Source organism: Dama dama, chromosome 24 (genome assembly GCF_033118175.1).
Source record: "Dama dama isolate Ldn47 chromosome 24, ASM3311817v1, whole genome shotgun sequence".
Lineage (NCBI taxonomy): Eukaryota > Metazoa > Chordata > Mammalia > Artiodactyla > Cervidae > Dama > Dama dama.
Window position 1 is genome coordinate 58,272,873 of NC_083704.1, and position 26,937 is coordinate 58,299,809.

The 26,937-nt window shown below is 49.2% G+C and overlaps 1 protein-coding gene and 1 long non-coding RNA gene across 2 annotated transcripts in view; one reads left to right on the forward strand and one right to left on the reverse strand.

Annotated features, from left to right (window-relative positions):
• The window catches only part of LOC133046043 (uncharacterized), a 34,980-nt gene extending 10,322 nt beyond the window's left edge, over nt 1–24,658 (forward strand). The window contains exons 2-3 of the long non-coding RNA XR_009690397.1: nt 9,558–9,719; nt 22,709–24,658. This is a non-coding gene — a long non-coding RNA (uncharacterized LOC133046043). The remainder of the gene's footprint in view (nt 1–9,557; nt 9,720–22,708) is intronic.
• EXOSC7 (exosome component 7) lies at nt 555–26,923 on the reverse strand. The gene is made up of 8 exons (XM_061128835.1): nt 26,832–26,923; nt 18,030–18,131; nt 17,630–17,724; nt 11,114–11,276; nt 8,087–8,157; nt 4,003–4,126; nt 2,807–2,962; nt 555–798 (listed from the first exon to the last, which is right to left on the reverse strand). The coding sequence occupies exons 1-8, from the start codon at nt 26,886–26,888 to the stop codon at nt 694–696; spliced, it is 873 nt and encodes a 290-aa protein (XP_060984818.1). The 5' UTR covers nt 26,889–26,923; the 3' UTR covers nt 555–693.
• Nucleotides 26,924–26,937: the final 14 nt, after the last annotated feature.

Consider the following 26,937-nt stretch of genomic DNA (forward strand, 5'->3'; position numbering starts at 1 on the left):
AAACATGGAAATCTTACAAAACACCAGGGAGTGGTTATAAAACATGAAGCAATTTCCAAACAAGAGTGATAAGAAAGGCTGGCTAAGGACCAGACTCTAGGGGAGCTTGGCTGGGATCTCTTGGAGGGCAAGATGCAAGAACCGGGCTTCCCCAAAACTCGGGAAGGCTCAACAGCCAGGCAGAAGCCCTGGGTCGGTACCCAGGGCAAAATGCCTTCTCTATCTCCTCAACCAGGAAGCCCCCAAACGCACGAGGTGCATTTATATTGTGTGTGTGTCTTATCTTGAAAGCTCTAAAGGGGAGAAAATTGACAATATACATATCATAAGCATTTCCTTTGAACTACTTTTCTGCTAGGTCTTATTTTAGTGTGTGTCTGTTGTTCTGATCTCCTGCAGAAAGAGACAAGTCTTCCCGGGGAAGCCTGTGACCAGAGTCCTCCACTGGAGCAGGTCTCTGCACCTAGTCGTCATTCCCTAGATAAGGGTCAGACTCGCCACAGAGAATGGCATCCTGGCGTACAGCTGAAGAAGTCAAGCCATGTCACACACGAGACCAGAAAATAGACTTTAATTTTACATGTACAAATGTTGCCTTAAATTCATAGCAGTTAAGAAAACAATGTATACAAACTTCAGCTTCCAAGGAAAAGGAGGATACAAACATTCGGCAGTTGGAGGCTGTTGTGCAGATCAGCCCAGGAATCCGACTTTCTGTCTCTTGGGCCCCAGGCTCTCCTCCTTGTGTAGAATACTCTGCAGGGAGGCGTGCAGCACCTTGCCCACACGCTTGCCGGTCTGCAGATGGAGAAGGGCAGACAGAAGAGGGCACATGCCTGCCCGTGAGGCACACACTCTGACCGAGAGAAGCGTCCCTGCCAACCAGCCATTCCAAAGCTGCACACATTCCATTGGCCTTACGGGACTTTTATTCAATATAAAAACCCCAGGGAGTTCCCTGGTGGTCCAGGGGCTGAGACTCCACACTCCCAAAGCAGGGGGCTCGAGTTCGATCCCTCGACAGGGAACTACAGATCCCACATGCCACCACTAAGGATCCTGCATGCTGCAACTAAGACCAGGTGCTGCCAAAAAAAAACCAAAAAACAAACCAACCCTCCAAACCCCAAAACCATACTGTAGTTAACATTCTGAGAAAGCCTCTATTCTGAGAAGGGGGAAAAAGACAAAGGAGAAGGCAACCCCCAAGCAGCAAGCAGCAAGGAACAAAAGCTGCCTCGGTCCTTAGCTGCTGCCACTAGAAGCAGCAGAACAGTCAACCCGGTCAGAACTTGGTTACAGCCACTGTGTTGCAGAGAGAAGGCATGGGGAGACCACAGGGAATCCAGAATCTATCCGATGAAGGAACAGATGGTGCTGGGAACCCTTTTTAACAAGCAGTGTCTAATTTGCCTGCCACCAAAGGAGACCTGCTCAGATAGGACCAAAGTCGCTATCTGAATAGAGTCTTTGATGTTACTGCCACGCAGAGATGCTAAAAGCACAAATTGTTGGAATCAAGACATGTCAAGAGGTCAGACAACCCCACAGGTTTCCTAATTAGCCCCTTACACAGCAGACAGAAGGGGGCCTTAACAAAAAAAGCCCAACTATATAACAAAAATCTTTCTTTATGCAACTGTTTTTGGGTCTCATGAATCATTTCAAGAATATCATGAACCAACTACAAGTTTCCTCTTCAAGCCTCCCACGTTCTCATACCAGCTTTAGTTCACTTGTGCTACTGGTTCGATTCGCGACAATGTGAGGGAGAAAGACACCCAGGCCCTGACCCCACCCAGTCCTCCTAGTCGTCGGTGGAGTCTCCCCAGGGCTGTGTGCCTGTTCCCCTGACCCCTGACTGTAACAAGGGATGAGACCGCAAGTGTTAACGAAAACTCATATGAAGAGAAGAGCTTAGTCTAAAGACTGGGAAGGGATCAGTTCTGTGAAATGCGAAGTCAGGATTAAGGTCCAAAGTGACTTTGGGAAGATTTTTATCGCAACATTAAAAAAAGGAAACAATGTCCAAGTAGGGGACACTGACTAGGGAAACGGATTATTCATATGAATGAAGGCAGGGAGAGAACAGGAAATGCGACCAACAAGACACCAGGACTTGAGAGATCTGGACCTGGACTTGCAGGAAAGAGGTTCCAGCGGTTGGGGGCGGCAGACACATAACCACCTGAGTGTCTACGCTTTATCAGGAGCAGCAGGAGTGAAGGGGACAGAAGTGTCAACTGGTCAGCTCAGGCGCAGCTGGAAAGTGCCCAAGTGGCGCTGCCAGGCCAGAGGAGACTGAGGGGAGCAACCCGCCCAGAGGCTGTGGGGGGCTTTCCCACCATCCCGCTTCATCTCCATTTACACACTTCCAGGCCCATGCAGAATGGGGAGACCATCATCCTGTATCCCCAGCTCCACCTCTGCCCACTCTCCTCAACAGACAGGAAGCAGTTGGCCAGGAATTCAGTTCCCTCATCCAATCACCGAACCCTGGGGTTTGGGAGTTACAAGTAACTCTTAACATTACCAGTCCAATGTTCTTATTCAGAAACGTGGAACTGGGGTCAGAGAAGGAGAGGACAAGGAACTCTTTGGGGCAGGTCGCTACCTCCTGGTCCCAAGCCCCCACCCACCACCATCTCAGTTAGCTCAGTGACATCTGCCTTATACCAGCTGCCCCCCAACCCCCAAAACTGGAGTGAAGAGGAGAAAATGGGGAGAGTTTCCAGTGTGCCCAAGGGGAAGGAGGCAGCAAGCGCTCCCAGCCCGGTCGCAGCGCCCACCTCAGAACCACGCTCACCTCCAGCATCTCGAAGATGCTCTCTGGGTCCAGGCTGCCCTTCCCCACCTTCCTCATGCACGTCACGACTCCCTTGCTGGTCACGGACACCAGCAAACTGGCCAAGGAGCAGGCCTCCTCCTGAAGGGTAGCGTCCACCACGTGCCGATAGCCAATCTGCAAGATGAGGGCAGCAGTGCACACGCGTGGGCAATGCACACCCCGGACCCCCACTTCTGAGGGCCTCGCGGAGGGAATATCTACATCACCCACTCAGGGCTTACGTTAGATTCCTCTCATAAGGAAAATATTTGAAGTTCTGTTTGCTCGTGCTGTTGAAAGGCCACCGTGTAAACAGTATAACAGAAGCATGAAACGGAAATACGGTGGGGTGGGCAGAGAAATGGTCAGAATTAAAATGCAGAGACCTTCCAAGTCAGGGGCTATCCAGGGGTCTCCAGCAGAGGTCCCCTGGATGTTTCGCTGATGACAGAGATGAATGCAGAGGGCCCATGCTTTCTTATGGACGTGCTCAAGAATGAGTCAAGGGCAGGTGGCTCTGGTCATCCCAACACTTCACCACAGACCAGGATCATGTAGCGATCCTGGTGGAATTAAACCTGGCCTGGCAGTCTGATCTGTATCCAGTGGATCCCGAGTGGAATCATGACAGTCTCAGTCAGAACAGGCCTCTCTGCCCAGTCCTGGGTGGTGCCAGTCACGCGTGAGCATCAGCCAGCTGCTCCACTCCACAGGCCTTGGTGCCCCACACTTGATGTAAGACACCCAGGCCCTCTGCTCCAGCCCTCATTTCATAGATGTGCTCATTAGGGCCCACAGAGGGGACAGTGTCCACCTTTCAACCACCTTTTTACTATTCAAGCAGCCCAGACACCGGAGTTGATAGAATTAAAGGCAATATGCATTCAAGGTTTTTTGGTGAAATGCCTGGTAGGCAGAAGGAGCTACGCAAACTCTGGCTACTGTTACCATGAACCCACTCATGTGCTCCTGAGACCAGAGCCATATCTTCCAGATAAAAAGAAAAAGCTGTTTATGGTAGTGGTCTCTAATATAACAAAATTAGTGGATTTAGGTTAAAGGTACTTCTGTATGGGTTGTAAACCATAACTTCTCAACCTACTAGGTAACCTTAATGGGCCAGGGCTGGAGGAGATCCGACAGGGAAGAAAAAACCATGAGATATAAGCTCATACTTTGCACAGGGTGACGATGCAGGGGACATTCTCCACGCTTAGCTGGATGCAGTCGTAGGGGTCATCCGACAGTTCAATGTCCTTTGACCCTTCTTCGTCTTCCAGAACACGAACTCTTGGTATCCTAGAAGCAGAATTAAAATTGCCACTTACTGAAAGGAAGCATGGTAACATCTTTTTCTTGAGTTGGAATCCCTGTGCCTCAGAAGATGAAGTCATGCTGTGCCCGAGTTCCCCCTCAGCCCTGCCAAAAGGGTACAGGTGACATGGATGCAGTGAGGGCTTTGAAAAGTGATGCTGGGCAGAGGCAAGTGGAGAGGGGCTAGAGGGGGGAGGGGATTGAGAGGCACAAACTAAATACTGGGAATGAACTAAATAAGCTACAAGGATACAGTGTACAGCACAGAGAGTATAGTCAATGCTTTACAGTAACTTTAAATGGAGTATATGTATAAAAATACTGAATCACTATATTGTACACCTGAAACTAATAACATTACCCATGAATTATGCCTCAACAACAACAACAAAATTTTTTAATGAAATTTAAAACAATTCTTGGTCAACCAGATATCCAAAAATGAGCCCTGATCCCTACCCTCTAACCAAACACAAAAATCCATACTAAATGGACCACAGATGTAAAGGTAAAAGGTGAAACAGTAAAGCTTTTAACTAAGAACATCTTCATGACCTTAGAGTAGACGAAGATTATTACACAGGATACAAAGTACTCGTAAAGGAAAAAAAAGAACAGATTCAATTATAACTGAATACACACACACACATATCTTGGAGATACTGCAGGTCTGGTTTCAGACACTGCAATAACGCAAGTCACATGAATTTGTCCATTTCCCAGTGCATATACAGTCATGCTTACATGTAGTGTAGTCTATATGCTTGGTATAAGCATTATACCAATAGAAAAAAAAAAGTGCACATACCTTAATTTTAAAACACTCTTTAAAAAAAAAAAACATTTATTTTTAATTGGAGGATAACTGCTTTACAATATTGTGTTGGTTTCTGCCATGTATCAACATGAATCAGCCACAGGTATATGTATGTCCCCTCCCTCTTGAACCTCCGTTCCACCTCCCATCCCCACCCCATCCCCCTCGGTTGTCACAGAGCACCGGATTTGAGCTCGCTGTGAAAAACACTATTATTAAAAAATGCTAAACATCATGTGAGCCTTCTGTGAGTCGTAACCTTCTTGCAATAGTAACATCAAAAATTACTGTGACAAATATATAAATAAGGAAAAAGTCTGAATACTACAAGAATTATCAAAACGTGACACAGAGACATGAAGTGAGAAAATGCTGTTGGGAAAATGGCACTGAGGGACGTGCTCAATGCAGCGCTGTCACAGACCTTCACTTTGTAGAAAATGCCATATCTGCTAAGCACAGTAAAGTCACGTGCAGCGAAACAAGGTATGCCTCCGTGCGTGTGTATAATATAATAAAGATCAAGATGATGAACTTCTGCTTGTCAAAAGGCATTCTTTGGAAACTAAAAGATAATCCAGAATAGAGAAAACAAATTATTTCTCTGTGTGAGTGTGTGTGTATAAACTGACACATTACATAAAGAATTCCTACTGAACAGAAAAGACAGACGACCCAACAGAGAAATGGGCGGAAGACTTCAACAGGAACCTGTTGAAGAGGCTATTCACATAGCCAATAGACACACAGAAATGTGCTCAACTTAAAATATTCGTCAGGAAAGTGCAAAATAAAACTACAATGTGATACCAAGACACACCTACCAGGATGGCTAATATTAAAAAGACAAAAAAACCAAGGGCTGGCAAAGACGCAGAGGTGCTCAGACTCTGTACACAGCTGGGAGTATCATTTGGTAAAAGCACTTTGGAAAACCGTTTCACAGCATCTGCTAACACTGTTTGCAATGGCTCAAAACTGGCAACTCCTCAGATGCTCATCAGAAGAATCAGGGGTGGCACATTCACTGGCAGTGGAACACCGTACAGCAAAAACAAGGACTCTGACCACGAGCCACAATACAGATGTCTCAAAACATGATGCTCGGTGAACGGGGCAAACGTCAGGGAGAAAACACTGCGGGAGCCCATGTGTGCCAAGCACAAACCGACCTGTGTTAGGACTGCGGCTATCCTCGGGGTGTGCAGTGACTGCTCGGGGGTACGGGGGGGGGAGGGCTTCCCGGGGGCTGGCGCTGTTCTTGTTTCTTGAGCTGGGTGCTAGAAATATGGTGAGGCCATAAAGCCGGTTCATTCCAGTGTGGGGTGGAGCCAGGAAGGAAGAGGTGGTCCATCCAGCTACTGTTATGGAAGCAGTGGTTTTTCCCAGTGTCTCTGACAAAAGCCCCCTCTGATTCAGTCCTGCTGCCTGTCCCTACACACGCCAACGTCCAGAGCAGAGGAGTTTCAGCCAGAGAACGTCCTGCTGGAGTCCTGTGCCAAGGAGGCCTGCTGTGGTCTGCCCTGCATGAAGTCTCCGTGTCAGGGGCCCCCAGGGTGGAAGTACTAAGTAGTATCAGGTGAACAGTCTGAATTCTGATATGGTAAAAAATAAGCGCACATACATACACACATACCCCTTCCCATCACACACACACACACACACACACCCCTTCAATAAGTGCACATACATACACGCACACCCCTTCCCATCACACACACACACACACACACACACACACACACACACCCCTTCCCATCACACACACACACACACACACACACACCCCTTCCCATCACACACACACACACACACACACACACACACACCCCTTCCCAATCCTCTGGCCATAACGTGGTTCACCAGAAGGGCTAGAGGATGCTCGCGAGAATGGCCACCACCCTTCTAGAAGGCCCTGACTATAGAGGCCTCTCTGCACACCAGGGGGACCGAGCGCCTTGCAGAGTCCGCACCCCCTGCTGCCCGCCCGGCGGCCGTGCGCTGGGAAGGGGCCTTGACACTGCGCCCCTGACGGGTGTCTTCCCCAGCCTGGGCAGCTGGGTTCACCGTTCTCATGTACAGTTTGCCCAACAGCTGCATCTGGTTCTCCTCTCCCTTTCTGCCTTGGTGCCCATGGCAACCAGCTGGCAAGACAGGGAGTGATTTCTGAGGCTTGAGGTACAACAGATGGCAACTTCCTTTCTTCCCCAACAAAGCCCAAGGCCAGGCTGCTGCGGATAGCATCTGGGATGCGAGCCCTCACAGTGGCCACAAAGGCCAGGCCTGCCCTTGGCTGGTGTTAGCCAGGAGTCTAATGGCCCAGCAAGGGGAAGGGGACCCTACAGCTTTCGTTCTCAACAGAGCTTCCACCCTGCAATGTCTGACCTACATTTATTAAACTTTGTTTTTGTTTGTTGTATTTTAAACTGTGCAAGTGGTCTAAATTCACCACAGGATTCATCACACTGCTTCCATAGCTTTTTAATCACCCATAATGTGAGCACTTGAAAATAATCATAATGTCCATTTGGGGATATTTATGTCTGTCGCTATTGTTGTTCAGTGGCTAAGTCGTGTCTGACTCTTTGGGACCCCGTGGATTGTAGCCCACCAGGCTCCTCTGTCCATGGGATTTCTCGGGCAAGAATACTGGAGTGCGTTGCCATTTCCTTCTCCAGGAGATCTTCCCAACCCAGGGATCGAACCTACGTCCCCCGAGTTGGCAGAAGGGTTCTTTACCACTGACCCACCAGGGAAGCCCAGAGAGCAGAGGACAAAGCAGGCAAAACCCTCGTCCCCGTGGAGCTTTATCTGGTAACAGTATTTGGACAACTGGCAGGGTCACTGGTTTCAACTCATTCTGCTGTTCTGTGGTTTTCAAACATTTTCCTACATGGTACATGGTTACTTATGAGAATAATAATCCAAAAAATAAATACAGAAATATATCTAGTTTTAACTTATGAAATCTGTTTTCTGAAGCTTAAAATTAAATACCACTACTGTCAATGGGGAAACCCCTTGTCATCTTCGCTGACGCGCTTCAGCCGTAATGCCCTCTGCAGTCCACCACAAGGGGCCCCTCAGGGTCTCCACAGGCCCACGGTGCTGTCTCCAGGAAGGCTTACCTTGTGTTGAAGAGTGCAGCCTTCACAGCTATGGAGATGGCATCGAACAAATTCCCACCACATTCCAGCAGCTAAGGGAGACGGAGTGAGGGGGAGAAACAGTGAGCATCATTTCTCACCTTAAGTATCACCCAATGAAAGCACGCTGGTTCCTAACAAATACGGACCAAGAGTTTACACAGACCAGAAAGCAGGGCGGTGCTGCCGGCTCACCGCCCCGCACGGGGTCTTCCCGCTAACCACAAGTGCTGCCTTGCTGTCCTGGCTGTGGCACCACCGCTCGGGGCCCCCGACTGTGTGCAGAGCTAGCTCCTCAGGCAGTCGGGCCTGCGATGAAGGAAAAACTGCTCACTGGCGTTTTGCCCCAGGTTAACTCTCAGATGCACTCGGCAAGCATCCCTCTCATCTCTGCTCTCACATACCCAGCCTCCAGACAAGTACAGAATGGCGGCCACTGATGCTGCCGCCGCCACCGGGGTCACGCTGACGCCCGCAGTCACTAGTGCATGTAACGGCCGATGTAAATCTGACGCTCAAACACCTCTCACTCCATGGTCTCTGTCAAGCGTCGCAACAACTAAGGTCTTTCACACGTTTTCACCTCTGAGCAAAAGTGTTGACCATACTCGACTGCTCCTGTCCAGGGTGGGTTGGAGTCCATTATTAAGTGGAGGGCAACACACCCTTCTTCTTATTCTCAAGAAGCCTTGGCCTGAGGTTATGGAATAAAGCCAACGGGAAGAGAGGAGAGGAAGTCACGTGGAAAAAAGAAAAGCTGTGTATTTCCGTGTGTGTTTATTTAGAGTCTGTCTCCTCTTCATCTGAACTACTGACTCCTGAGGCTGGACGCTGTCAGCTCTGTTTATTCCTTTCTCTTCAGAGCCCAGCAGAAGTGCTGCCAGGAAGGAGGAGCCTGGCGATTATTTATGGAAGACAGGCAGGCTCGAATCCCGGGCCTTCCAAACTCTGAGAATCAACAGTCACACCTGGCATGTCTCACGCACTGCGTCCACGCCCAGCACAGACTCTTAATTCCCACCTTTAAGCTTTCTGGGCAAGCCTCCAGTAGGCTCCAAGCGTCTCTCCTACCGCCTCGTGTAATTACTGCTTATTAGAATATGATCTCCCAGTCTGTATCACCAGCTGGCTTGCTAACTGCAGCATGTCTGTCGAGCAGCTGGGCTGGCTCCCCTGCACCCTGGTTCACCTACACACTGCTGCATGGCTAGACGCTGGTGCTGGCCAGTGCACTTCGATTCCTGCCTTTGCTGGGTGACTGCTGACTTCCCCAGTCTGGACCTCACTTCCTCAGGCTTCAAGAAGGGTGAAAGCCACTCTATCTCCCAGAGGTGTTCAACATCTGAGTCTTTGTAAAGCCCTCCGAAGTGTGTCTGGCACACAGGAGGTGTCAGCTAAGTGTTTTAAAATAAATACGAATTTGCTCTTTATCTTCCCTTTGTTCTCCTCACAGACTGTCCAGTGCATCTGCAGCTTCTCCATCTTCCTTGCTGACAGCCCCTTTGGAGAAGAAATCCCGATGCAAAAGGCCTGCGGGTGACCAGGACACAATGACCCTGAGCTGCTCCTGGTCACCATGCATCCCTGCTCACGGGAGAAGCCTATTGGTTCTAAGGTGAGACAGTGTCCCTTTGATGTTCACCAGTTTTGCAAGAGGCTGCACTGAGAGGATAGGCTTCCTGCCCGAATCAAAAGTGCATGAGGCCCCCTCGCTGGGCCAGCCTCCTAACAAACCACAAGTGTGTGGGGTGGCACCTCCCTGGGCAGCTGTGAAGCCTGCCTCTTGGCAATGACTGTAGGCTACCAGTTCCCGCCCTCCTCAAAACCAGCACCTGTAAAACTACCTGCTTAGTAGGAACCAAACTCCAAACACAGCCTGGTTATTGGAGATAAGAAAAAGCAAATGAACTTGTAATTTCATTATTTTTACCCAAAAGCATCAGCATTCAGAACAGACCTAAATCTGCTGGACAGTTAAGCACTGCTCTTTTGGCTAGCTCTGCCCCGTCTATGATCAAACTAATTTAAAAGTTTCCAGAGAGCCCTGCCCTGTTTCATGCAGGGCCGACAATTAGATAGCCAGGCTGTTCCCAGTAATGAAGCTCACTATCAGTCCAAGATCGGCTTTATCTTCATACGCATGAAAGGACTTGTTTGGTCCCTGGCTTCACCCTCTGCCCTCAGTATGAAGTGGAAGATGTAGTCACTCATCTCAAGGTTCATAAGATTAAAGGAAAAGAGACCTAACAAGAGCCTGTATGTGAGCAAGAAACTGGCAAAATAAAGTATAACTGTAGGAGAAATTACGGCCACGTGCCCAAAACTGGGCAGACAAGTACTTAGAGGGAAGCACCAGGAAGGGAATGGAGGGCCAGGCCAGAAAGACTCCTGCAGGCACAGACTCTGGAGAAGGGAGGAGGCAGGGCCTCGGGTCCTCACGGGAAAACAAGGGGGTCAGAGTAGGAGGGCTACAGTGTTTCCAAGGGAGGATGAGGTGAGGTCACGAGTCGGCCCTGGCATTAAACAGAGCTGGTTTTGGAGCCCAGGATCACTGCTCACAAGCTGAGATCTCCTGGCAGAGTCACTTGACTTCTCTGTGTCTCAGTGCCCTCACTTATAAATGGGGAAGGCAAGTGCCCACCGGCAGAACACCTGTAAGGGCTACACGAAAAGGCAGGTGAACGCTCATCACCTTCCTTGTCGCAACTCTGCCGATCAACTCTGTCTGGCACCATCTAGAGGGCATCTCTTGTTTCCGTCTTCCCCGACAGCCTCCTTGGATAATTTGGTGCCACCGTGGTGCAGCTGCTGGCAGATTTACTGCCAGGTGGCATCACCCGTGCCCTACTGCATGTGTGCTGTATGTAAGTTAGAAACCGCTACAGGAGACCAGTGTTTCCCCAAGTACTCTCACCCTGGGAGCTGAAGACGGAAAAGGCACAGTGAGGCGAGCAGGCCCACAGGTACCCACGGGCGTGGGGCGTGGCCGGGGCAGTGACGGAGACCTACCAGCACGTCCACGTAGAGAGCCCAGCAGTGCTCCCGGGGGCTGATGCACAGGGACTCGAGGTCGATGCTGCTCTTGTTAAATATCCGGTACAGGGTGTTAGCAATCTCCGTGCCAAGGTCATCACCTCCGCGACCTTCAAACTCAGGGGTAGCGCTGGCGGAACTACACAGGAGGGTGACAGGAAAGGGGTGAGTCTTGTTGAATGCAGAGCGGAGGGGCAGGCTTTGTTCCAGGTTCCCTGGGGGACGCTGGAAGACCAGCGCTGGGAGCAAGGCCACTGTGGGAAGGCTGCATCTGCCACTTTTCCAGCCAGACACAGGCCATGAACCGGGCCAGGACCGCGCCCTGGCTGTGTGGCTGTGTGTGGTGGGAGGGCCCACTGACTTCTCACAGAAGCCATCTTTATCCAAAGACAAATGAGAAGACTGGTGAAATGAACCACTGCCAGCAGTAATGAACTCTCATATCCTGAACGTTTACTAGACTCTTCTCTGGCAGGCCAAGGAAGTAGGAGGCCGAGAGAATGAGTCTGGTCTACAGAGGGGTGACAGTATACACACCAACCCTAGACGATGAGACCCTAGACAGAATGACAGTGTAGGTACAATAACTTTCCTGGGGTTACTTAGGATATATATATACACACATATATCTGATTCTTGTTGATGTATGGCAGAAACTAACACCATATTGTATAGCAATTATCCTCCAATTAAAACTGTTTTTAAAAAAGACACATATATAATAGTATGTCAGAGTTCTGTCATAAACTTTAGATTATCATGGTACTGAAAAGCAGGAAACTAAAAACTGCTGACTTAAATATCTCTTCACTTTGGTTATCGCTTTTATTTTTCAAGAGAAATGCTTTTTCCTTCTTAGCCTCTTGAATTTTATGCCAAACTACCTCCACAAAGAAGGAGCAAGCATCAGCAATGTGCCCACCCCCAAGCACTACTCAAGTGTTTTAACAGGAAATTTTTGAGGGTTTTGCCTTAACAAAAACAAACCCTTGGTACATGTGTGGGATATGTAAACACTCCAGTGATTATTTTATTGTAATGAATTTAAGGCCCAGAAAGATAAGAAATCAGTTGTCTCAGTATGGTCTCTACAAAACCACATGTGGAAGCTCTCTGGTCCCTGTCCATCTGTCCACCCGCTCGTCCTCCCGGAAGGTCCCAGGCCCTGGCCTAGGCACTAGCGACCTAGTGGGACAGGTGCAGAGCCAAGCCTGCAGTTCCAGGGATGCAGGAGGGAGTCACATGGACCAGGCCCACAGGAGCGGTCGGGAGGGTTGCGGAGGATGTCAGTCAGTGCTGAGGGTTGTAGGGAGTCTCGAACCTGAAGATGAGACAAGCTGGTCTGACCACAGATAAGCAGCGGGATTCCAGGCCAAGCAAAACCTCTGTGAAGGCTCAAGGCTGTGCCCACCCAACCTGTGTATGCTGAACCAAACCTCACCTCACAGGTTTCTGTGTCCCTTCTGTCTGGTCCATTCTAATACAGACGTAAGATGAATCCTAAAACAATCAGAGTGTAGCGTTGTGTAATAACATTGCGTCTCTCATCATATAGTCTTCCCTGACCACTACAAGCCAGGAGAAACCCCCCATTTAAAAATCCCTAAGAGAAACTTCATCACTGCCATAGCAACCTCACTGTTCCTTCCCAGCCTCGGCCAGACTCGGGCACCGAGCCATGAAAAGCAGCTCATTGATGGTAAAATTATCAAGTCACTAGAGACCAAGTTCATTATTTTGCAGAGCCAGCAAAAGACAACCTGTTTCTAATGTAAACCCTAAGCCATCAATATTAAGTCCCATCTTTTAAGTGTTTAAAAGCGGAACTGTACAGAGCTCTGGGTGGACAAATCCAGCAGAGGTCCTTATGCTTAAAATGTTTATCCTTCCCTCATTACAGTAGGCTGAGTCCTCCTGGGTGTGACTAATGACTGGGGATGGATTCATTAACTCTTCTACAGCCCAAAGGGACGGTTTAAGAACTTCCCAAGCCAGATGGCTAAATTAATCTACCAACAAAACCACACCCCACTGGTTTTTTTTCTTTGACATTGGGCTGATTTAAAGTGGAAAATTTTCCCATTTTAAATGATTTCTCCCTCCCCACCCTTAAAAAAACCACACACACACACACACAAACAGGTTAACCCTTTCTGCATAGCTGGCAGCCAGAGAAAGGAGGATTTAGAAGCCCATGAGACCATGGAAAGCTCCCGGGCTCTCCCAGAATGTGTCATTCAGCACGCTTGGCTTGTAGCCTAGCCTCAGTCAGGTGAGTGCTCTTGGGCCTGTCTTATGTCTTACGTTTCAAGGTGATGAATGGGTGCTCTGGTCATGGGACTTACTACTAGACTGCAAATGTTGGAGTCAGTGAATGCAGACCAAGCAAGTCCTAAATAAAAAAGCTTCTCTATTTAGTACCAAGTTTAGAGAGAGAGAGACAGAGAGAGAATGCAGGCTGGTAATCTTAGCCCCCTGTTCACAGGTATCACTGTATAGTCTTCAGTCGAGGAACATACACTTGGGGATTTTTTATATAAAACAAGTGCTTTCGATAATTACAGTTACTGAAACCGATTCAGATTCTTCATGAAGTATGACCCAGCCCCTCTTCCAGGGCTGCTGGGAAATCGATTATGGAGCTGGATAAACAGAAAAATCCTGGGAAGGCTGCCACTCCCAGTTCTCTAGCCTCCTGACTCATCACCTCCACCCTGCTCCTCCTGCTTGGCATATCTCTGCTCTGACTGGATTAGGCTGAGATCAAGGCCATGTCTACCTGCAGCAGACCTGAGACACTAGGCCCATTGTAGTTCCCCTAGCAATCGACCTAGCCTGCAGAGCCGTGAAGCCTCACAGCCAGGTGGCCCAGGGATGACTCCAGGTCTCACCCTCTAGTCCGCCAGCTCCCAGGGCAGGTCCCAGTTCCCCTGACTCCTCTAGGGGCACACTGCTCATTTCCAAGCTGGTTGAAGTGCCCCAACAGAAGGATATGGGAACAGTGGCACATTCTGAGTGTTTCATCTTAAGCCCTCATTTGAAGTTCCTGGGAGAGTTACCTTGTCAGCTCTGCAGACTTTCAGAGCCCAGCGAGCCTCAAATGACTGCTGCAGGTTACCTCTCTGCTTTGCCCCCACCCTCGAGCCTTCAGCAGAGAACAGGGCCCACCTCAAGCAGCATGAAGTAGGTAAGGAAGAGAGATCGAGTGGCTCCACCCACCACTTCAGGGCTTGAAACCAATCCAGGTTCAGCGTGAGTGAAGAAAACAAATGATCACACTTGAAAACAGTTAAGATTCCAGACAAGTGAAAAGTGCAGGACACAATGAAATGTCCATGAATGAAACGTGCTCTCCCCAACTGCCCCAGCTAAAACCGGAAGCCTCTGAGACCAAACACAGTCCCTAAGCCCATCAGCACGGTGGCCAAAGAGCCGAGAAGCGACCTGACAGACGGCCGCTGTCGGTAACCAGAGTGACACACCAAGCTCACTCAATGCTCACCTTCTGGCCTTCAGACGGAAATCACCTTTTCCCAAAGTTTCACCTTCTGATAACACAGCCTGTTCTCAGGCTACAGCTAACAGGCCAAAGACACAGAGGCAGGAGCCAGAAGGTCTGAGTTCACCCCCAGTTAAAGGTGCTGCCACGCATCTCTGGAGCAGAGCCCAGGAACCCCAGCGTTCTCCTCCTCCACTGGTACAGGGGTCAGGCCCATGTCTCAGGTACCCTTCCCTAAGGGCATCACTTCTGAAACCCAGGGAAAATCACTGGGGCAGGGGAAGGTGTCTACCCCAGGCTCCGTATTTGACTCCAAGCAGATGAAAAGAAGTAGAAGCAATTAGAAGAAAAGCAAATAGGTTTCTGTGACCTCTCTACCACTGGGAATTGAAATAATTAAAAATATGAAGGTTGCTGGCAAGTAGTTAAATCAAGCTGGGCTCAGGCAGGCAGGAGGGGGTCCCAGCACCACCCAATTACTTTCCTCCCACTGGGTAACAACTCTGTTTCAGCCTGTGGATGGGTGTGTGCCTTGAGGTCTCCGGCAGAGGCCCCACGCCTGGGGCCCAGGTGGGGTTGGGGGGCAGCACCCTGAAGCCTGGGCACAGCCACAGGTGCCCAGAAGCCGTTCCTATTCGCTGCGTCAAAGTGAAGGGGTTTGTTTACACAACTATGAGTTGCTCTTTGAAGATGCAAATAAGCTTCCGATAAAGGTGGCAGCCGGAGGTGCTTGGTGACCTCTTGTTTGCAGGAAAGTGGGGTTTTATGAATCTCATGGTGATTCCATCCTCTGGCTGATCACACCGAGCCTCTTAAAGATGTTGAAGGGTGCCACCTTGAGAAACAGATTTAGGAGAACTTCCCCGGAAAGTGGGGCTTCTAAGCCTGCTGAGGTTCTCTTGAGACTTACAAAGAAGAAAGAGAGCAGCAGGCAGCCGCTCTCAGTCAGGAGAGAGGGGCTTACTTCTAGAAGCCAGATCCGGGGAAGAGGCCACTCACAGGCTCCGCCTACCTTGGAGCCACCCTCTCCAGCCAGGACTAGAAAGGGACATGAGAAGTAGGCCAATCTCGAGCCATGTTCAGACTCGGGCCACAGTGAAACGTGGCCCCTGCAGAAAGCGTGAGTGCATCACTCTCTCTGGCGTGGTCGCACTGACTGCCTTTGATCTGCCTGAGATGAATGAGGCGGGAGATAACGAGAGGAAGACAAGGAGAGCAGACGACAGCCCCTAACACGTGGTATTTTTTTCTTCCTCCACGAGCCAAGGAAAGGATAAGCTGAAGGCCTGAACAAGGTCACCACCATGTACAGCAACTTAAAAGATGGGCCGGTTCCACTGCACAGCCCGGGAAGCTGAGAGCAGCTGGGCAGAACCGAGGGGAGATTGCTCCAGGGGATCAGGACTGGAGGCAGCAACACGCTGGAAGGAAAACTAGCCAGAAAAATGAACACAGACACATTCTGGAAACTCTATGCAGGATATCCTGCTAAGGCTGGCTGCCGCAGGCTGTATGAAATAGAAAGAGCAAAGGCTCAGAGCTGGATAGACCTGAGCTGGCATGACTAGCTGTGTGAACCCAGGAAAGTCACTCACCCTCCGGGAACCCCTTGTGTCATCTCTCTTACTGGAGTTTTGTGAGGACCAACACCTGTGTTCAGAAGTGAAGACCGCAAGGCTGCAACTCGCGGTGGGTCAGCATCTTTGCAGGAAAGGGCTGACATCACAGGCGCAAGGCTGCTACCTTTAGAAGGGCCTGCTTGCGGGGCTGGCCCTTGGCTCGCACCTGGGCACTCGGCTCTTAAGAGAGGACCCAGTCAGCGGTAAACTGTGCCGAGGCCGTGCAGATAATGTATGGTGTATGCCAGACATCTGCTTTCCTTCTGGGAGTCTGCAACTTCAGTGTGTGTAAAGCAGACGGTGCCTGCGTCCCCAGTCAAAATCTTGGGTGTTGAGTCTCTAATGGGTTTCCTTAGGCAAAATCATCACACATGTGTTGCTGCGTTTCTGTAACAATCACAGCTCTGAGTACAACTATATGCTCTATGCTAAGTCCTCCGAGTCCGTTCAGGAAATCTCCGACTGTGGGGGCGGTCTTGCCCCTCCACCAGTAAAGTATCAATATTACATATCTGCACCTAGCATGAACCAATAGAGAGCCTCATCCATTTCAAGGTTCGCTGTCTCCCCTGCTAGCTGGAAGAGGAAGTTACAGATAGAAGATGAGACTGGGCTGGCAACCCAGTGAAAAGCCCCAAGCCTTCGAAGGGGAGGTGGAGAGAAAGAACACTTTGGAAAGCCCATGGAACGTGTAATGACTGGGTGCTCACTCTATTTGCATCACTTAACTTCCTCATCATCACCCCAGTATCATCACCTCCATCCTTTAGATAACAAGGTTTGGGCACAGAGGGGCTGGGTAACCAGCCCGAGGTCACACAGCTGGTCGGAGAAGGTGGTGACAAGGCTGGCTGGCCGGCGAGGGTGCAGAGTGTTTGCTCTTCCCTGTGCCCACGCGGCTTGCCCGGCTGCCACCCCCTCAGCCTGCGAGATGCTTGGCTGGTCCTCGTCCTCGCTCTGCCAAGCGAGTCATGAAAAGTTTTCTGCAAAGCTAGAGCCGGAAGACAGATGGGGCCTTATAGAGCAAATGATTCTCGTCAGCTATACAGGATTATTTCTCAAAGCTCAGTGACACCCATCATTTCATGTGACTCTTATACTATCATGTGCTGGACGGCCTGGCAGATGTCCTCCTTTTTCAGACGGGGAAAATGAGGCCCCGCTTGGCTGATCAGGACAAAGGCAGGCCCGAAGCCCAGGCCTCCTCCTGTATTTCCTGGGGCCTGGCACACCAGAGAACTCGGCACATATCTGCTGGCCGGATAAAGGATGATTAAATACAAAATAAAAGTGGGCTCAGCAGGAAACCACAGGTTCATTTTCTGAATCTTCTTTTAAATCGCTTTTCTTTAAAACCATGTGCAGAGTACTGACCAGTCAACGAAGAACTCCAAGTAACCTTCATTTGGTTTCTCCAGCTTCGGTGTCCCCATTTCTGCTTTCACGCCCACCAAGATGTCGGTGTGACCCTGTGGACACAAGCAAGAAGGGTCCTCACTCAGGGCGGACAGCCTGCCACCCAACCACGCCCTCGTCTCCCAGACACACACCTCCGGGGGACTCTCTCAGGATCAGTGCTGGGACTTGAAAAGGGGCCCTTGGAGAAGGACAGGGGTCCTTCAGATCTACAACACGAACCCCTCCCAGAATTGGCTGTAAGTCTTATGTTTCCCCTGGAACAAAATGCACCCTGAAAGTCCAGAGAGGCTGGATCCCGAGAGCCAACCCATTCCTCAACATCAACATCAGTACAAACCGTGGGTCCAGCACTCACCAGCTTGACCCTGGCAGACCCACTGGTGTTGGACACCACGTCGGTCTCCACTTCAACACATCGGTAGTCTTCACAGCCGCGGCCGTCCACACGGAGGTCTTCCTGAGTGCGAAAACCAACATCCTAAGGCTGTGGGCCTAAACCTCCGAGAGGCTCCTCAACTGACTCACTCCATCCCCCCTAGAGAAATATGTACAACAGTTCCTTTTAGGGATTCATCCAGAAATCCTATCCTGAGAGCTGATAACATTACTGTCTTACATATGAGGAAACGGAGGCTCAGAGAAGTTAAGCAACTTGTGTTCAAGGTCCCACGGTTAGGGAGAGCAAAGCTTGGCTTCCCATCTAGGTCTGAAGTGCAAAGTCCAAACTACATACCACCCTCCGGAACAGGTACACACAAAATCCGAACAAGAGACACAATAAATAAAAGCTTTTTCTTTCCAAATCTGCAATTCTGAAGCCACAGGAAATAAGGATTGTTAGTTACAAGTTCAGTTGTCTCAGCTTGTAGCCCTCCTACCCCCTAAACCCAACCAGATCTACTCTGTAAACGGCTGGAAACAATCAGCTGGTGTCTTCTAACACAGGCATTCTCTAGGACAGGGTCAACAGAGTTAGGCCCACAGGCTGCTTGTTCTGTAAGCCGTTCAACAGGAACCCAGCCATGCCTGTTCACGCAGGTATTCTGTGGCTGCTTGCACAAAACGGCAGAGCTGAGGGGCTGGGGCAGAGAGTACATGACTGGTGGACAGAGACCCACATCACTACCACCCAGCCTTTCACAGGAAAAGTCTGCTGACCCCTGCTGCAGAGGACGGGTTTCAGGGTTGTCAACGTACTACCTGGCTTTATCCTGTTATTTACTTCCTCAATTATTTACTTCTATCTGTATAACTCTTGATAACCATTTTATGCTGTGGTTTACTCCTAGCATTTATCTTGTTGCTCAACAAGAGTTCCAGATTTCATCACTGGGAGCTCCCATGGGTTGGTTCCTGCATTCTCTAAACATGCCTCAGATTTCTCTGGAGCACTTCTTCACTTCTGATAACACAAGGAGTTCCAATCTCTGGGATTTTCCCTGCCCCAACCCCAGGATCAGCCCATTTCCTAAGGAGCCCTGGATCCTTTTATGGGAGAATGGTACATAAAAACCAAGGTCTGGGTGCTAAGTAGATTCATTGCTACTAGGGTATCATTGCTTCTAGATCTTCTCAGTAGAACAGAGTCAGAAAAAAACATGTGTGTACTAACCCACGCATACACACATACCTTTATTTATGTGGATTATCTATCCACATGTGGATTAAAGAGCCATGTGTTCATACTGAGAGTTGGTTCCAACCTTCCTCCTTGTCTTATCTGTAACTTCTCTCAGACAGGGAGAAACCTGGCTCTCATTATCTACATATATCTCTGTATTTGTTAAGTTTCTGAATACACATAGTTTCAGAATTGTTACTGCCATACCCCTATGAGAAACAAATTTACTAATACAGTATTTGTGTAGATTTCTTTTTGTCTTTAGCCTTACATGTTGTTTTTGTTCAGTCCCTCACTTGTGTCCGACTCTTTGTGACCCCATGGACTGCAGCACGCCAGGCTTCCCTGTCCTTCACCATCTCCCCGAGCTTGCTCAAACTCATGTCATTGAGTCGGTGATGCCATCCAACCATCTCATCCTCTGTTGTTCCCCTCTCCGCCTGCCTTCTATCTTACATAACCCACTCAAAATACGGTTTCCAGTTGTCTCCCCCCATCCTCCCTGCGCCTCTCTTCCTCATTTGCACCCCTTTCAGGTTCAACTGTAGCCGCGGATGTTCCATTTTGAGTCGGCCACGTCCTGGCTAATTTTAATTCCTACCTACGTTTGGGCCAGGTGGTCTATCACCAGGGCTGTAGGAGTCACAGCTGTCAGGAGAGGTGTGCTCAGAAATGCCCCTCTCCCCTCATCCCTCGTTTCAGGCTCCCCTCTTCCTACTGCCTCCACCCACTCCAGGCAGGGAACCAATCTCCTTAGCTCCCGGTCCATCCTTCCTGTATTTCCTTTCCACAGATGAACCTTTACATGAGTATTTTTAATATCTTTTTCTTTCTTTTACAAAAGATAGCATACTACAGATACTCTTTTACACTTTGCTTCTTTTTAAACACCAATGTCTATGCAGGAAACCACTACACATCAGCTCGTACGGACTGTCCTCATTCCTTGTCAACTTTTCTCCTGAAAGCTTTCTTTCAGAAAAAGAATCATCACCTCGTTAGATTCTCAAAGAGGTTAATGCTCCTCAAAACGTTAAAAACAAGCACAAAAGAAACCAAACACTAGCAAAAAAAATCCAAAACCAAAAAGCAAACCACTGTTCTAAAGTATGTAACTATCAGAAACTTATCTTTAAACTGCTTGGCTAACTGCATATCTGACTTTTTTTATTTTGAGAAATTAAAATACAGAAAAGGAAAACACTGCCTGCTCTCGCCACACAGTACCGACTACTACCATCTGTCGTTTTTGTTTCAGCTCTTTCGCTCTTTCAACTCCTATTAAAGGAGAGAAAATAAACAATCCTAAGTCAGGCTGAAGTCCCTTTGCAGCCCTGCCACTCACAGCTGTCCTCTCCTTGGAGACCCCTACCTGGAGTCTGGGGAGACGGGTTCTTAAAAAGAATTTCATGTCTAGGAGAATGAGTCTCCTGAACTCTGTAGAGGGATCTCTCTTCACTGGAGGATCCAAAACTATATAACTGTGTCTCTTTACAACCCCACCTACCCCCATCCACCCCCATCCACATGAAGATTTCCTAGGTCCATCTCTGCTTGCTCCATCCCTAAGGTATGCATGCATGCTAAGTCTCTTTAGTCGTATCCAACTCTTTGTGACTCTATAGACCATAGACCACGAGGCTCCTCTGTCTATGGAATTCTCCAGGCAAGAATACTGGAGTGGGTTGCCATGCCCTCCCCCAGAGGATCTTCCCGACCCAGGGATGGAACCTGCATCTCTTATCTCTTACGTCTCCTGCATTGCAGGCAGGTTCTTTACCACTAGGGCCACCTGGGAAGCCCATCTCCAAGGTAGACCCTGATGGAAAGTGAAAACCTGGCTCAGAAACATTTACATTGAGTCTTTGGTAGGTTATACATATGGTACAAGTGTGAGCATCACTAGGAGCCTTAGTCATGGGCTTCAGGCCTGGTCCTGCCATTGACTCTCTGCTTGACCTCAAAGGTGCTTCTCTAATTCTATGGATGTATACATTAAAAGAACTACCACTGTTTGCAAGAACTAAAATAGCAGCTACTGTTTAACGTGCATTTACTATCTACCAGGCTTCTCCCGTGGCTCAGTCGTAAAGAATCTGCCGGCAATGCAGGAGATACACAGGAGATAAGAGTTTGATCCCTGGATTGGGACGATCCCCTGGAGTAAGAAACCGCAACCCACTCCAGTATTCTTGCCTGGAAAATCCATGGACAGAGGAGCCTGGCAGGCTACAGTTCATGGGGGTAGAAAACAATCAGACACAACTGAGAGACTAAACAACAAGAAAAAACTACTATCTACCAGATAATGTGTTAGGAAACCCATACATGTTAATATGTTGAATCTTCACAATAACCCTGTAATGTAAGATTTTTCATTCCATTCTACAAAAGAGGATCAAATTGAGAGATGCTAAATGGCCCAAGGCCAGAGCCAGTAAATAGCACTTGAATTCCAAGCCAGAGCTCTTAACCACAACTCTGCAGTCTCCTGTGATTTAAAGGGTCTCTTCATCGTGCAGGTGAGGCAGCACAGGCCTCCTGGAAGGACAAGCTGGCTGGTGGACCACTTGGCCCCAGTGAGGATGCTAACGACTATGAAAGCAGGGGGCCACAAGGCTACAGGGCTTCCAACTATGCTTTAAATGACCACTTGCTCTGGAAAGATCTAATCAGAACCCTTTGCAATGACAACCCCGTGTTCTAGGATGAGGCTGAAGGGATGTCAGAAAACTGGGCCACCAAGGCTTGTCTTTCCAGCCTTTAAATCACTCTCTGAGCCCTCTTCCCTCAGCTGGGAAGGGTTGGGTGACAAGAGATAAACAAGAAAGCTACAAATTTCTCTTTCCAGGGATGCATGTTTTTGTTGTTTTTTTCTGTCAAAAAAAGCACACAAAAGGAGAAAAACAAACAAAATCCATGAATCACTGCACACAGGACTTTTTCAAAATCCACTTTTTCTCATAAAAGGCTCTAGGAATTGCCCAAACCTGCTTGGCCTGGCTCAGAACTTGACACCCTACCACAATTTTTTATCTACCTGCAGTACTCAAACTAAGGAACCAATCCACATGTGAACACTTAAACACTGGCTGCCTTGAAGTAAAAGCTCCATTTAAAAAATCAGTAGAAAAAAAAAAAATCCATGGCAGTGTCTAGAGGTGACTGACCACACCAGGGAGTGGAGCCTTGTCCTCAGGGGACAGGGCACTGAGCACCTTTCCAGGAAAAGGCCTTTTGAATGCTAGGAAGGGTCCTGGTGACTCAAGTTGTTCACTCTGTGATTGCAACAACCCTGCTGGCTAGGTGTGACTCGGGACCACCTTCAACCTGTATTTAAAACTCCACTGTTGCACACCAGCTTTGGGACCTTGAGCAGGTTAGTTCCTCAACATCTCTGTCTCTTTGTGTAGGAGATCAAACCAGGTAACCCTGAAGGAAATCAACCCTGAATATTCATTTGAAAGACTGATGCTAAAGCTCCAGTACTTTGGTCACCTGATGTGAAGAACCAACTCATTGGAAAAGCCCCTGATGCTGGGAAAGATTGAGGGCAGGAGAAGAGGGCGACAGAGGAAGAGATGGTTGGATGGCATCACTGAGTCGATGAACATGAACTTGGGCAGACTCCGGGAGATGGTGAAGGACAGGGAAGTCTTGCATGCTGCAGTCCGTGGGGTTGCAGAGTCGGATGTGACTGAGTGACTGAACAGAGCACAGAGCTCACTGGAGAACTGAGACCAGATGGTCTCCCTTACTAGGAAGCCATCCCACTTTAGAAGTAGCCCGGCTCTGCAGGCCCAAGCCCAAGACCCAGCAGGCAAACCAGATGCTGTCCTCGTTCCACTCTCCAAGCCTGCTGGGTGGGCTCGCATTCCTTTAGGATGGGATGCTGTTCGCCTTGCAAAGCTGCAAAGGCACGCAAGCTGACCAAAAAGCACGCAGGCCAGAGAGTGCCCAGCTCTCTGAGGCCTGAAACTGATTCTCTCCTTGGAAACTGATCTCTGATCTGGGAAATACTTGGCAGGGAAAGAGAGTTAAAGAGGAGCTGACACGTCATGATGTGGAGGGAGGCTGGAGAGGCCTCACAGAAGTAAAGATGGGAGGATGGTGTGTACCCAGGGGCGGGCAGCAGGACAGCAAGTGGCTGCGGAGAAGGGAGACACGAGCAGAGAGAGGTAGGGGTCTCACCAGAGACGTGAAGGCAGGCAGAGTCACACAGACACGTGATCCACACTGGGGCCCCGGACAGGCAGTGTCCAGGAGCTGCCTAGGGACTTCCTACACTCAACAATCTGACAATCTCTCAGTTCAGGTCACTCAGTTGTGTCCAACTCTTTGCGACCCGACTCAAACAATCTCTCCAAATAAAAAGAGCTTCAATCTCAACAGCCACAGGCTGAACCTCTCACGGGGTCACTGCAAAGGCTGTGGATATAGTACGGATGGTTCCGGGTGAAACCACACTTCTGACGGGAAAATCTCAACTGGGAGCCAACTTCTCTTCAGGGCTGACCACACGCCATGTTCTCTTTTCTCGTCATTCCTCACAGTCCTGTTCTGTCCCCCAGACGGCTGTGTTCCCATTTTACACAGGCGGAGCTAGTTTACTACACTCTTACTGTGAATGGTGGAGTCGGGAGGAGCCCTGCTCGCTCCACTCCAGGTCCTCATTCAAACAGAAGCTGGAGGCCACGGACCTTGTGAGGGGAACCACCTGCCCTGGCCAGACCATGAAGGTTCCTATAATAACCATCAGTAGGAGATATGTTATCTTACAACAGGTTGTCCTGGTAAGGAATGCAGAACGAACAAGCTACTGCTAACTGAAGAATCTGGGAAAAGTCAAAAGGAGAGAGAGGACGCCAATTCATATATACTGCTAACCTCCCAGAATCCGCCTCGCTGGAATCCATCTTGGCTGAGAGATGTGTGCGCCACCAGGAAGGATGCTGCGTCAGGACGACTGGCCAGAGGCAACCCAGAAACGAACTTCATCACCGTGAAGCCCGAGCCTGCGAGCTGCACAGGAGAGCAGTTCTCCCTGGCCCACGTACCCTGCTGCTCTCCACCTGGGTGCCCCCTCCCAATAAAGTCTCTTGCTTTGCCAGCACGTGTGTCTCCCTGGACAATTCATTTCCAAGTGTTAGACAACAGCCTACTCGCTGGCCCTGAAAGGGGTCCCCCTTGCTACAACCTCCTCAGGCAGAAGGGCAAAGATTTCTGCAGCAGATTCCAGGCAGGCTGGACCCGGCCAGTGGCTGGCCCAAGGTCCAATGTCTAGTGACTGCATCAAAATCTCCCAACGTTTATGAAAATACCCAGTCCCAGGCTCCAGCCCCGGCTTCAAGGATTCTGATCCAGAAGGTCCAGGTAAAGCCCAGGAAGCTGTATGTTGTGAGTAAAAGGCACTTCAAGGTTTCAGAATTACTAGGCTAAGACAGAGGTTAGCAATGTCTTTCCAGGGAGGAAGAAAGCACACATTTAGCCAGTTAAGCAAACCTGAAAAGAAGATTAAATGCTAATTCTGGAAATTCTGAAATCTGCCCCCCAATTCCTGATTATAAGAAACAGCTTGGGACTTCCCTTGTGGTCCAGTGGTTAAGACTCTGTGCTCCCAATGCAGGGGGCCTGGGTTGGATCCCTGGTCAGGGAACCAAAATCCCACAGGTCTCAACTAAAGATCTCACATGCTGCAACAAAGACTAAAGATCCCTCAACTGAGACCCGGCCTAGCGAAATAAATAAAATCTTTAAAAAACAAAATCAGTTAGATACAAGTAAGTAAAACAAAGGCTGTACAAGAAAAGGCTAACTAGGGTTCTAAAGAAGCTTAGAACCAATGTGGGAAAACTACCTAAAAAGGTAATAGTAATATATGTCCATATACTATTTAAGGCCTAGAAAAATGGTAGGGGTTCAGAACTTGCCCTCCCTGTTCTTGTTTCGCCAACGTGCTTTCAGAGGACAGAGGAAAGAAAGAGAAGTAGAAGCAGTGGGGATTCTCCCTGGCCTTTGCCTTTGGGTGCCTATTTTTAAAAAGGGAAAATGGCACAAGACTTGAGTTGGGCTTTACAATCAGAAAGATCTGGATTTATATCCCAGTTCTACTGTAAAAAGAGAAGGTAGGGGGTCCTGGAAACAGGGAACCAGGCAGGCATGGCTTTCTGGACACAAGGGAAACCACTTTAGTCCTCAGCCTTTTTGTGATCTACGCCTGGCCACAATGCCTGCCCTTGAACATATCTTGGTAATTAATGATCTTGAGGGAACTACAAAATGCAGGAAAAAATGGAAAAGCAATGAAGAAACAACAGTTCTCAGATAAAATGGAGCCCTAGTTTTTCTTCAATGGATATACTTAACAGTCTGATACAAACCTTTGAGTTGTTCCACAAGAACTCAAGTGCCCACTCAGCTGGAGGATGGTAACTCCAGGATAAGACCCCAAAGTGGTCACAACCTGAAGATGATATTGCCCTTTTCTTCCCCTTGGTGAAGTGAAGTGAAGTGAAAGTCTGACTCTTTATGACCCCATGGACTATACAGTCCATGGAATTCTCCAGGCCAGAATACTGACGCCATTCCCTTCTCCAGGGAATCTTCCCAACCCAGGGATCGAACCCAGGTCTCCTGCATTGCAGGTGGATCATTTATCAGCTGAGCCACCAGGGAAGCTGTCCCCTTGGTGACTCCAATCAACTAAAGCTTGGACTCTGCTGACCTCTGCCCCAATTGTAGGCTAACTCCTCTACTCAAGCCCCTTCATGAATATACATGTGCCCTTAGGTTGTTTTCCAGTTTTGCTATTGGTAGACACTGCTTTTGAAAAGATTCCCAGAGTCCCCTTATTTGATGCAATTAGTTAATTCCTCCTTCCCCCATTCTCTGGCTTGGTTGTGTTTTTTGGTTCAACATCCAAGAGTCGACCCTGGAGAAGCGATGGCTACCCGCTGCAGTATTCTGGCCTGGAGAATTCCATGGACTGTATAGTCCATGGAGTCGCAAAGAGTCGGACACAACTGAGCAACTTTCACGACCAAGAGTCAAAACCCAGTTTTCCGATAACACCACCAGACACTTACCTTAAGACCTCAGACAAGTGACTTAACCTCTCTGAACTTAGTTCCTTATTTGTAAAGCAGACATAACACTCACCTTCAGGACTTCACAAAAATTCAATGAGATAAAACCTATGATAGAGTATGTACCTAACAAAAGTGAGACAGCTCAGCCTTCAAAGGCTGAGAGGGGATTTAACAGAATCAGTGACTGCCCACCGCGTCCTACCCGGGCTTGGAACCTTGTAGACCCGGAAAGATCCAAGTACGCATACAGTCCTAAACGGATGCTCGCCGCCTGGTGCCAAACACGCCGGCACTGGCGGCTTTAGAGCTGCACATGCCGCCCGCACAGCGATCTAATCAAAGGTAAACCCAACCTGCCGCAGTCTTTCCGGGCGAGCCGAGGCCCGGCATCGACCCGCAGGGCCAGGGGAACCCGGAGGCCGGCGCCGGTACCGCCCGCTGCCGCTACCTGAACGCCATGCACAATGTACACCTTCTCCGCTTCGCTCAGCGCCACAGACGCCATGCTGCCGAGCCTCCCCCGCCGCCTGACGTCATCCGCCCGCGTCGCCCCT